Below are 12,696 nucleotides of genomic sequence, written 5' to 3'. Positions count from 1 at the left end.
CTTGGACTGCCCATTGAGATTTTTTCCCCCATGAACAGTCGGTGGTGGTAGTAGTAGTAAGCAGTTTCTGGTTAAACCAAGGCTTAATGTGGCAACTGTCCATGGAAAGCACCAACACATGTTGCTATGTTTTTTTTCAGTGTTAGCCTCAACAAACCTCCTTAAATACCATTTTTTCATGTGATGTAGGGGGTGTGAAGCTCTTTCCTGTAGACTGGTGTTCTTCTGATCCACAGAACAATGTGTTGCATGGGTACAGCAGGCTTCGCTTGCCCTGACCTAGGCTGAAATGCAAGTTCAGTTTCCATGCACAATTTTGTCCTTGACCATTCTTGATAGACTGTCAACGGAAGGTGCCATTAGTTCTAAATATAGTAGTTTTTTGTGATGTGGGTATTTCTCTTGAATCCAGAGAGAGACTAACTCACTTCCCACAGACCACAAAACAACCTGGGATGATTTTTGACCATGATGACTTCGTATTTAAATGTTCCTTACCTAATGTCCTGAGCTATCCATTTCTACATTGTTTTGATAGATGTAGTGTAAAACATGGAGTAAATAACTAATAACCCTGCTTCTGTGACTCATTCACAAACTACACATGTTGAGGGCTAAAATACATACATTTTAAATGGGCTGAATCTCAACAGAGGAAAGTCCAAATTCAGGGCATCGTTCTAATACGTATGTCATAATGCCTGCAACCACAGTAATGAGAAAATGCTTGATTTTTAGAGTATGAACCAGATTTTTACATAATTAAGTTGTGAGATTGCAATCACTGTTCTAAGAACAGTGGCAGTTGCTAATGCAACAAGCAAGGCAAACTATCAATTGCTGCCTCTGCATTACTGGGTTTCAGTGCACAATGGTTCTGAGTAGAATTTAAAATTGGATTGTCCACTGGGATTTTCAACTGCTTGCTGCTGGGAGATATTTTTTTCTGAAGTGCCCCATTGGGTTTGTTGCATTCCAGTCATTAGATACTTGTACTTTCTAAAACGTGGTGTGTCCCACTGCCTTTGAAAGAGGAGTTTCAAGGCTGAAAGCTGCCTACGTGACTACTTCTGCTGCAGCTGGGAGTGAATGAATAAGGGGCATGAAGAGCCAATAGAGGGAACATTGAGAGCTGCTGTTGCTCTGTGGGAAAGAAACACCGAAGGAGCAGGTAAGTGATGTGACATAAAAACCACTGGTACTGGAGAAGCAGAGTAGCTGGTACTATAAGATTTTTTTTTTTGAGAGAGAGAGAGAAGGTAAGGAGAGTGGCCCCTGATTGGTTGTTCCTTTCAGAAAAGGTGGTGGGGGGGGGGGAACAGACCAGGTACATCAGGAACTGGGAAGCTAAGAACTTCCTCTGGGTGTAGCAGCAGCCTCTTCCCCCTCCCCGGGTAAGAGGAGAATTGCAAAGAGTTAAGGGAATAGGGGGGAAACTGATTCATTGGGGGTGGGGAGAAGGGAGATTGACACAAAGGAGTGTCCTTTAGTGTAAGTCTTTGTTGGTGATTTCATTGGACTGCAACCTGCTATTACAGACTGGAATTTGAGTTTAAAATTAATTCTCCAGAGCATTTTCTGTTTAATTGAAGACTTACAGTGTATTCCAACTATCATAAGCTTGAACACAGTGTATTTTACCTTGCAACTTCCTATAGGTCAAATCAAATGAACCGAACCCCTGAACATTCTGCTCTGAATAATTGGCTTTGTGGAGTTTCATGTTGCCTGTCTTGACTCCATGCTAAAGTTGCTCAGTTCACAAGTTTAAAAAAAAAAAATTCCTAAACCTTAGTCTTGCATACCCAACATGGAATCAGAAAATTGTCATGATTTTTGGGCTGATATCACCATCAGTGATAAAAGCTCTGTGCCTGATTCTCTAAGTTCCTTTTACTCCCAGTTCAGTGTGAAGGGCCTTAATGTGGGTATACATGTAGTTATATTTCCAGCGTGGCATGAGTGCCTTAGTGTAAGTGATAAGCAGCCCCTCTTTGATGGTGTGAACCAGAGTGAGTCACTTTCCTGAACTGTATGGACTCTGCAGGACTAACATGAGAGGAAAAACATAGACCTGTTTTGTCACTAAAATACCAGATAAGATTTGGAATACACCTCTACCCCGATATAATGCAACCTGATATAACATGAATTCAGATATAACACGGTAAAGCAGCACTACGGGGGGGGCGGGTCTGCGCACTCCGGCAGATCAAAGCAAGTTCGATATAACGTGGTTTCACCTATAACGTAGTAAGAATTTTTGGCTCCTGAGGACAGCGTTATATCGGGGTAGAGGTGTATGTGGAGGGAACAGACTTGTTGAGTAAGTATAGGGCAGCATTTGACTATAATACTCTCAAAGAAGGAATTGTAACGTTAAATAAGGTGGTTTTTTGGAGGGTTAAGGAGTTTAGATCAAAATAGGAATGATTCCAATTTAAACGTGCTGGGAAGAAATTATGTTAGTGTTACCAAATGAAGAATTTTCTGAATTAGGAGAATTACAGCAGAAGCCATTTAAGAATAAATCTGGTATTTATTTGTATTATGGTATTGCTAGGGGGCCCAGCTGAGATTGGTCATTGTACAGTGCCTCACTGAAACACATGGTAAGAGATAAGAGTGTCTCTGCCTTTAAGAGTTTATAATCTAAAGGGACAAGGCAGAAAGGGAAATATTATGTCCCTTTTAAAATGGAAACTAGACTACAGAGGGTAAGTGACTTGCCCACATTCCCATGGGAAGTCTCCGGCTGAGATTGGAACAGAACCCAGCTCTCTTAAGTGCCAGGCTAATACCTTAACCACACATCCATCCTTCCCCTTTAAACCACTTTAGTACTAAAGCCTGTGGACAGAGTTTCTTTAAAAAAAAAAAAAAGAAATCAGTGTTCACATAAATGAAAGGAAAAATACTGGTGAGACTAGGCGACCTCCAACTCTGGCTTGTTATATTTCTTTTCTACATGTTGCATCCCTTCTGCTATGTCTTTGACTCTAAAGAATGATGTTTCCACTGGGTTCTCAAACTTCATTGCACCGTGACCTCCCTCCTGAACAAAAAAATTACTATATGATCCCAGGAGGGGGGTGACTGAAGCCTGAGCCTACCCAAGCCCCACTGCCCTTCGCAACCCAATTAAAAGGGGGTCATGACTCACTTGGGAGTCCCGACCCACACTTTGAGAACCCCTGGACTACATACATCTGGCCAGCAGCTAGCTTGGGTTTCTATCTTTGAACAAGTATTGGGCTACCTCCCAAAAAATATTTCCATTTCATTCATACACTGGAATCTAGAAGACTGGTCACATAGTGTGGCTAAAATAACATTGCTATGGCAGTTTTCCTGCAGGCTGCTCTAATCTAAAAGTATGGAAAACCCATTTCACCCAAAGCCTGACCCTGCAATGTGCCAATATCACTGAAATCTATGTAACACAGAGAGTACTCTGTTTTTTGCAGGATTGGCCCCTGAAACAAATGTTTTTTGCATTAGAAGTTTGGGGCACAAAATTCAATATTTCCACTGTTTGGGAGTAAGAAAAGAGGAAGTTAGGTCTGCTCAACTGTCTTCCCCACTCGTAAAATAACAAGATTAAAATATAAATAAAATTAAGCTCTTAACTATAAAGACATGATTTGCTGTTTTTTTCCTGAAGTTTTTTGTTTTGTTTTTTTGTCTACCTTCATGCACTGTAGTAAAAAATTTACTGTCAGGCTATTTTTTTCTTGGCTTTATAAAGCATCTGTTACCATAGTTTCTAGGTGGCATAAGCATAACACCAACTAAGAGCTAGATTTCATACCCTGTGCTTGTTTTAGTTGCTATTCTGAGTTTCAGAACTATGGTTAGATAGAACAATGCCAAGCCACTTTGTATCTCAATTGTGGAGGAAAAAGAGACCCTATGAAAACAAGAAGCTAAAGTACAGAGACAGTGGTTCATCCTGATAATTTAGGAAGGGGGAATTCTACAGCTTGGGGCCCTCTACCAAGAATTCAGTGCTTACAAACAACTAGCTGCGATGTTCATGTTAACTGCAGGTACTTGAGGGAGAGGCAATCAGAGGCTATGTCTTCACTACCCGCGGCAGGTAGCAATCGATTTCTCGGAGATCGATATATTGTGTCTCATTTAGACTCGATATACTGATCCCCGAACGCGCTCCTGTTGACTCTGGAACTCCACCAGAGCGAGCGGTGGTAGCAGAGTCTATGGGGAGCCGCGAACGTCAATCCCGCGCCATGAGGACGGTAGGTAATTAGATCTAAGATACTTCGACTTCAGCTACGATATTCAGGTAGCTGAAGTTGCGTATCTTAGATCGATTTCCCCCCCTAGTGTAGACCAGCCCAGAGATACTTGTCCCTAGTTCATTCAGAGCTTTAAAGATCAGGGTTCAAAACCTTGAAGTACATCTGGAATTGGATCAGGTGCCACTAAAAAGTGTGGAGCACTGGTCTTATCTGTCCCATTTTGAGGCAAGATGCTGAATGATGAACTGGCTTCAGTTACTGTGTGGCCATTACATTAATTTCCACTGAGAATGTGGTGCAGTAGTCCTAGAGGTGGCAAGCCTCTCCAGGAAAAGAGCATGGTCTGCTGGCTAGTCACAAGTGAACCAAGGTATTTCTAGCCTCTGTTGAATGGCCCAGAACAGTGGTGAATACAGCAGGATAAAGAGCTTGCACTAGAATATCCATCAAGAGTGCTGTTACTGACCATAGAGCATTCAGTTCCTGACACGAAGCGTGTTCTTCCTGCTATCATCACCTTCTTCTCAAGGGTAAGTGTTGAGCTAATTTTCTTCATCCCCTGGGAAAAAGCATCATTTGCGCTATATACAAAAGAGATACAGAACACTTTGGTAATAGTGAAATACAGTGATTTACATTATCTCAGTGTCTTGCATAGTTGAAACATAGGGGTGATGAGTGGGCTCTGGGGGACTTCAGGATGATGCTCAGGTCATTAAGTTCAATAACCTGTTATGACCCTTTAGAGCCTCTTAAAGGAATGAGCAAAGCCAATTTAGAGAATCTCCATCTGTATAAGGTAGGTGGTCAGCAACATTTAATGATAGACTGGTAGGCTGCTAGTACTGTGGACATCTGTTTTTCACTATAATGTGTGTGTCAGTACAAATGGAGCCATTGCCATGCATGCAGCTTGAGTCTGAGATCTTCACTGAGGTTCTCCCCTTTCTTCTCCGTGATCACACATGGTACCATTTGAATGTAAGCTATTGGCATGTTTGTAATGCTATAAAAGGACATGAACAATCAAATAAAATGAATAGCTCAGGTGTGGGGCCTAAGAACTGCGATCATCAATGCCAGCAGAAACTGCACCTGACCTGATTGATAGTATTTTTCTGTATATGTAGCATTTTGTAGAAAATACTATGTATACAAGAAATGAAAATTTGTAAATTGCTTGAATGCACTGGTATAGTAGCTTTCTTGAAAGGCCAAAAGGTAAAAACTTGTTAATGCTGGAATCCAAATTATAAAGTAGTTATTCTTTACTCTTGTGACATGCTGTGTAACAAGGATGTGTTTTACAAAATCTGTAACAGCAGCAACTGCAGCTGAAGGAAGGGAACATTAAAGAAATGTCCAGCTGATTTGTAGCCTGTGATCTAATAACGTAAAGATGACCTGCAAAGGGGGATGTGGAAGCTCTGGAAGTGTCTTTTAAAAAGGGGTTTTAATCGTACTTCCTTTTTTTAATATTATAAATTAAGGTCCTAACAACAGTTGCAGACCATTTGGCTGTGTCTATGGTAGACTTTTTCCCCTAAAATTTCCCTCCAGTCTAGCTCCAGTGGGGGTTGGCAACTGCTGGTGTCTTTGCCATGTTTTCTAATGCTGTGGGTCTAGATGACACACTGATATTAATACCGGTGGCTGCTAATACCTCTCCTTCACTAGAGCTCTCACCATTACAGCTGCGATGGAGGGAAATTGTAGACAAAATCTGTTGTAGAGGTCTGTGAAGATTAGAAAACTAGTCAAATATCTTAGGAGCCAAGAGATTGTTTTACAATTAAGAAGAAAGAATTTTTAATAGTTTTAAAATTTTTGGATTTTGCCTACTTAGCATTTGAAGAAAGTCTTTGTTAAAGATTCAATGTGACAGACTTAATAGAGGCCATCCCAGCAAGTCCTCCATCAAAACCAGAGTTGGCATGCTGATATTTCTAAGATGGCAAAACAAGTGGGGGGAAGGGGACCCTTCTTTATAAAAGGAGCAAAAACAAATTACAGGTTACCTTTTAAAATGTCAGTTGGAATGTGCAAGTCCGTGCCTTCATTTTAAAAGAAGAGAGATGACACTTTTTTAGTTGCCTTGTAATTGTCTCCTAAGGGAGCTAGATGTTCATAAACAAACCTCATTTCCCCTACCTGCAATAGCAGGGAATATCATGCACAGGTGACCAAGCTGTGTTTGCCTTTACACTTGGATTAAGTGAAGTAGAAGAGAATACAGAGCCCTTTTAACATGTACAGGAGATGAAGTGCTAACACCAATGTCCCTGTGAAACAAAGTACTAGTGGCTTTTTTTCCACTCCTGGGAAGACAAATTCCTACTTCCATGAAAAATTTTGCCACACGTCAAGCTAAATTTTTATATTGAAAACTGCCAAGTGAATGACTTCTTTGCTTAAGGCATGTCTACCAGTTGCAACTTAGAATTATGTTTCAACTGAAGTTTTTTCAAGATATTTCATTGTCATTAATCAAACATCTTATCTGTGTGAAGCAGTCAGACACGCTGCCACAATTTTAGCTGCCACCCTTTTAGTACAAAATCCAAGCCCCCAGAGCATCATTCAAAGAAAATTAACAGTACCAAAAAAAGAAAAGAAGAAATTGAAGAAACATAGCTAAGAGCATAACTTAGCCCACACAACCTAGGAAATCTTGCATTTAAAGTATACCCTTTATAGAATCCATTGTGCTTAAATATTACATGTTTTACCAAACACGGAACAATCTCATATTCCACACTTACTATAATAAGGAGGGAAAATGGTGAGGTATGGACAGTTTCAGCTTTAATTCTGAATTTCTTTGGTTCTAGGATAACATAGGGTATGTCTACACAGCTAGAAGCAGACCGCTTGGCTTCAGAGTCTGTGCCTGAACGTTTACACAGCTATTATTAACACTGTTGCGTGAGCCTGAGTCTGTAGACCCAGAGTCTGTGATTCACCACCACGGGCTGTCTCTCACTGCACAGACTAACCCATAGTCTAAAATCAAAGACTATTGGTATCCTAAACAAGCAAACATCCATGCAGTGTTTGTCCTATAACGTCTAGGCCTGCAGAGCTTTGTGAACCTAAGTTCAACATCTAATAGTGAAAATATTCTTACAACAAATCAAAAGAAACTGAACAGTATTTCGAATCAAAATATTGCTTCTGTTTGACCACTGCTTTCTATATTCTGCTGAAGGTGAATTGTTTGATGGAAAGTATTGTCTCTACAGTAATAACCAGTGTAACTATAATAATCAAATGTTTTCTATTGATGATATATTTGATGAAAACACTTTATAAAACAATGCAGTTAAGCTAACCATCCCCATTTGTATCTCCTAGCTGCAATCACTTCATTTCATACTGTGCAATGTGGAACGCTTGTGTTGATACATCTCCATCTAGAAGATAAAGGGAAGAATGGCTGTTAAATAGCTCCCTTTTTAGATAAGCAATATTGTTTCTGAAATAGATGGAGACTGGATGCTAAGTTTCAGACTATCATGTCTGTCCTGCTGTTTATTCTGCTCAACTAAACTGTGTTTAAGCACACAGGTGGGTTTTTTTCCCAACAAATTATCTCCTTCCCAAAACACAGATCACAGTAGTTACTCTTACATACTGCAGAATTCTTCATAATTTTAGCTATTTAAGCCTCACATATAAAAGATCCAAATGTGTGAAATTAGGCAAGCAGTATGAATCCACCTTTCTTTTTTGAGTGAGATTCCCTACTGTATTCCACTGAGGGATATGCACATGCACCCAGAGCCAGAACTTTTCAAAACAGTATTGCTCATCAGTCTGCACATGCACCCTTGCCCTGCCATGTGGTTTTGCCCAAGGTGATAAAGAGCAGGGCAGACAAGACCATGGCTCCAGTTCCTTCTCACCACCACATGGCCCGCGTCAGAGCTTCTGCTGGCCTCTTGCCCTTGGTGACGCATTTTCCAAACTTTATAGAAAAACTGCTTTTAGTCTTGTTCATAGTTAAGATTTTGCTTTTACAGTAATTTTCTAGTTCCTAGAAGTTTTATAGGATTAAGGATTTGGGATGCCGCTTTGGCAGTTTTGGGGCCAAACAATTCCCTCCCACCCACTCCCCTTCCAGCACCAGGATCTGGGTACTGGATTATGCCAAAAACATCAGGATTCAAAGTCTGTGCTTCCTGCCCTTGCATGTTTCCCATCAGCAACAAACTCCAGCACTGTACTGTTTAGGGGAAGCCCGCACTGCATCCAGGTGCAGTATCTGCCTCTTCTTCCCTTCTCCTACATGGGAAGGCCAAGCTCTTCGCCTCAAAAAGCACCTCATGGAGGTTACCATGGGGCCGCAATCAGATCCTGGCAGTGGAACACCCACCCTGTACATCGGCCTGAACAATCTAAGAGCACTCTCCCTACAATGGAGCCTCTGTCCAGCTCCGTTGGTACCAGTGCTATGGACCCCACAGTAAGTCTTCCTCCAAATCCAAGAAGAATGCAGCAGCATCCATGAATTCTGGCCACAGAGGAGCAATGTATTCCAAGGCTTACAAGAGCAGTAAGAGGCTGCTTATCTGTTCACTGGGTCCACCAGTCCTGGTTCTGGAACCATGTACCCATCCTGCTTCAGCTCCACTGGCATCCTGTGAATTGTTGATCAAGAGACACATCCTTTTACCAGTCCTGGTCCCAGCCAAAGACTGGGTATCACTAAGTCTGGGAAGACGCGGCAGTGCTCCCGGACCTCACAAAACTGTTTGCCCTGGAAAGAGAGGTCTCAGTGTGTTCTGGTGCGCCCAGCTGCTGGGAGGGCCCCCTCTCCTACATTAGATTTACTGCCTGTTGGCCACAGCCCTTTAATACATCCCCTTCTGACGGCACCACAGTTCATGCAGATTCCAGTTTTTCTGAGTCTGAGGATTCGGCTGTTTGACATGGTCTGCCACGTTCGTTCTGGAGACATGACTACCAGTGGGTTCCGGCGGCACTGTGGCAGTTCCCTCCGTTATCTCAGCCAAGGAGCTACTGGATTCCAGTTCCTTGGACACTGACACAACGGGATCAACAAATGGCCATACTGGAGCTTATGGCCTCACTATTTTGGCACAGGAGGACTCTCCTGTTTCACCACCCAATCCTTCGTCGAGTAGACACTTGGAATCGGGGATAGATGGTGCCAAAGGACCTAGGGAGATTCCTTTTGTTGGCCCTACACGTGGCTGTGCCATCAACATCCTCCCGCCTCACCTGATGACTATCGTTGGTTTCAAGAGCTACTAGACAGGATAGCCAATGCTCTTGATACCACTAGTAAGTGGTGCTAAGTGTCCTGTACTTCTAGACATTCTGCACACAGGGATGAGGGCAAGCAGAGTCATCTAGATGATGTTGAGAGTAGGCCCTAGAGCAGTTCTCAAACTGTAGGTTGGGACCTAAAAATGAGTCGCAACCCCCTTTCAATGGGGCCCCTATTAGACTTGCTGGGAGGCAGGGCTGAAGCTGAAGCCTGAACTCTGCCCTCACGCAGGGTGGTGGGGCTTGGGATCTGGCTCTGCTCCCCCTGGGTCATGTAGCAATTTTGTTGTCAGATAGGGGTCATAGTGCAATTAAGTTTGAGAACCACTGTACTAGATGGACCATTAGGCTGGTACAGTAGGGCCACTCATCTAAAAGCTAAATTAATTCGACTGCTCCTGCAGTGCCTGGTAGTAGAGGGGGACAGCGTCACTTGACAGTCTCATGTCAACGGCTCGCGGGAGGAGGGGCGTAAATAAGTTGGGGGGGACAGTTTGGAGAGGAGGGAGGGAGCCTTATTTGCAAAACTAGGGAATAAGTAGGAGGGATGCTCAGAACAGGACCGTGGTTCTGTACCGATAACAGTCTGAACAGCGGCTCCCGTCCCCCTAAACCCAGGGTGCCCAGCTCCAAGGCAGCCTCCCTCTACAATAAAGGAGCGTGGCTGTGGGGACAGACCCCCAGCGAAGTGTTGAGCGGGAAGGTGCAGAGCAGTCCTGTGGCAGCGCCCTGCAGCTGCAGTGACGCGCTCCGGCTGAGAGCGGTGCACCGCACGCTGCCTGCAAGCAGGAGACGCCGGGGCTGCCGCAGCCGGCTCCGCTGCTCCCCGAGCCCCACCCTCTTGTCTCGCCGCGGCAGCAGCAGCCCGGCGGCGCGAGCGCTTCTCGCAGCTTTCGAGCAGCCCGGGCCGGCAGCGCCGCCTCGCGCACGGCCCAGACCCCTCCCCACAATGCACCGCGAGAGGCAGCCTTTGAAAAAGCGGCGCGGCTCGTTCAAGATGGCGGAGCTGGATCAGCTGCCCGACGAGAGTGAGTAGCGACCCGCGCCCCCGGCCCCGCTCTGCGGGGCACAGCTGCTCTGGGGCTCAGCCCGCCCCCGCCTGGCCGCCTCCCCCGGGCCGGGCCCGGATGCTGCGGGCGCTGCGCGGGGCCGGAGCCCGAGTCTCCTCCTCTTCCTCTGGAACCGGCCCGGCCCCCCCGGTCCCGCCACCCCCTGCCCCGGCCGGGCGGGAGGGGTCGCCCAGGGAGCGAGGCAGGGCGACCCCCGGGTTCCCGCCCCTCCCCTCTGGCGGGCGGGGACCTGCACTCCGAGTTCGGGCGCAGCCTGACAGGCCGGGGCCACGGCCACACCCGGCCCACGGACGGGCCGCACCCGGGCCAGGGAGCCGCCTGTCAACAGATAGGGACGCGCCGTACAGCTGCGAGCGCCGATACTGCCCCTGGGCACAGGAAGCTGCTCCTGGACGGGGGTGCTCAGTGCCTGGGACAGGAGCGCTGCACTGGGGGGATGGGACTCGACCCAGGCAGAAGGGGGCGCACTTTGCACGGGGGGCACAATGAGTGCACTGCATTGAACGGCCCACTGCTGTGCCCTGTATCTGGGGAGGTACTAATAGTGCACTTGGGGAGAGGGTGACACAAGAAAGTGTACTGCCACTAGGGAGGCTTGTGAGTGGGACATAATGACATGCATATTGTACGGGGGTGGGGGGGGCACTACAATGACCCATGGAGATGACGGGGGGCGGGGTGGACAGGAAAGACACACATACACTAAAGGCTGTCTGACAGAGGCACCAGAGAAATGGGGGTCATGGAGACATGTAAACTGCATCAGGGCCATGCAAAGAACGGGGATACATACATGCTGGACAGTGACACACTGCGTGTGGGGACAGATGCAAACTAAACATAGTAGATGGGGATATGAAGGCACACATGCTTACACTATATACAAAGACACAGACATGCACTGTATATGTGGATACAAATGAACATACAGAGAGGTTGATACATATGCTGTATGCTGTCTAGACTTGCTGCGTGTGAGGTAATACCACGTAAGGTGTGTGAGGTAGTATCTCTTGTATTAGTAAGAAGAGCTCTGTTACTCTGAAGAAGAGCGTTTTGTTAGCCTGAAAGCCAGGGGCAGCTCTAGGTATTTTGCCTCCCCAAGCAGAGCAGGCAGGCTGCCTTCGGCGGCTTGCCTGCGGGAGGTCCCTGGTCCCACGGATTTGGTGGCACTCCTGTGGGAGGTCCGCCGAAGCCACGGGACCAGCAGACCCTCCGCAGGCATGCTGCCGAAGGCAACCTGCCTGCCGCCCTCGCGGCGACCGGCAGAGCGCCCCCGCAGCTTTCTGCCCCAGGCATGTGCTTGGCATGCTGGTGCCTGGAACCGCCCCTGCTGAAAGCTTGTCTCACCAACAAAGGTAAGCGATATTACCTCCCTCCATACTGTGTCTCTATATCCTGGGACCAATGTTACAAAACCACTGCATATACAGATTGTGAAGAAACAAAACTACAGGGACAGACAAATAGAGATGTATGCTCGTTCGTAAGAGTTATGCATGTCTGTATGTATATAGTTTGCACATCATACATATCAGAGAGGTAGCTGTGTTAATCTGGATTTGTAAAAGCAGCAAAGAGTTCTGTGGCACCTTATAGACTGACAAATGTATTGGGGCATGGGCTTCATGCCCGCGAAAGCTCATGTTCCAATATTTTGTTAGTCTATAAGGTGCTACAGAACTCTCTTTGCTGCTTATACTATACATAGATATACAAATAGACACTGAAGAAAGGAAGCAGGAAGGCACAGAAAAATGGTAGGGCTAATTGAAAAGGCACAAGAGTTTATTCTATAAAACATGTAAGTCTCTGCAAGGTATATCCATTAAAAAGGAGCATATGATACAGCCTGTAAAGCATGCAATTGAAACTAGGAGGGCTATTTGAGAATTTGAAGCACAAATCAAAGATACTTAGAGAATTTCTTGTTTATATCTCAGAAGCAGAAAGGCAGGAGAATAGAGATTGCAAAGAAGCACTGGACAACAGGCTGGCAGATTGTCAGCGTAGAGAAGTACAGGGAATGTACATCAGAAATAACCATTTGAACTACTTATACACACTAGTGA

At 45.4% G+C, this 12,696-nt stretch overlaps 1 protein-coding gene across 3 annotated transcripts in view; it reads left to right on the top strand.

Moving 5' to 3' along the window:
* Positions 1-10,432: 10,432 nt before the first annotated feature.
* Positions 10,433-12,696, top strand: part of LIN9 (lin-9 DREAM MuvB core complex component) — a 72,773-nt gene continuing 70,509 nt past the window's right edge. Inside the window, exon 1 of one of the 3 annotated variants that reach the window (XM_050948558.1) lies at positions 10,433-10,582. In XM_050948558.1, coding sequence (XP_050804515.1) covers positions 10,504-10,582 — 79 coding nt within the window. In that variant the 5' untranslated portion in view covers positions 10,433-10,503. The remainder of the gene's footprint in view (positions 10,583-12,696) is intronic. The other 2 variants (XR_007773754.1, XM_050948556.1) reach the window with 2 other exon arrangements.

Source organism: Gopherus flavomarginatus, chromosome 4, assembly GCF_025201925.1.
Source record: "Gopherus flavomarginatus isolate rGopFla2 chromosome 4, rGopFla2.mat.asm, whole genome shotgun sequence".
In the NCBI taxonomy this organism is placed as follows: domain Eukaryota; kingdom Metazoa; phylum Chordata; order Testudines; family Testudinidae; genus Gopherus; species Gopherus flavomarginatus.
This window is presented reverse-complemented; position numbering and strand designations above follow the sequence as displayed.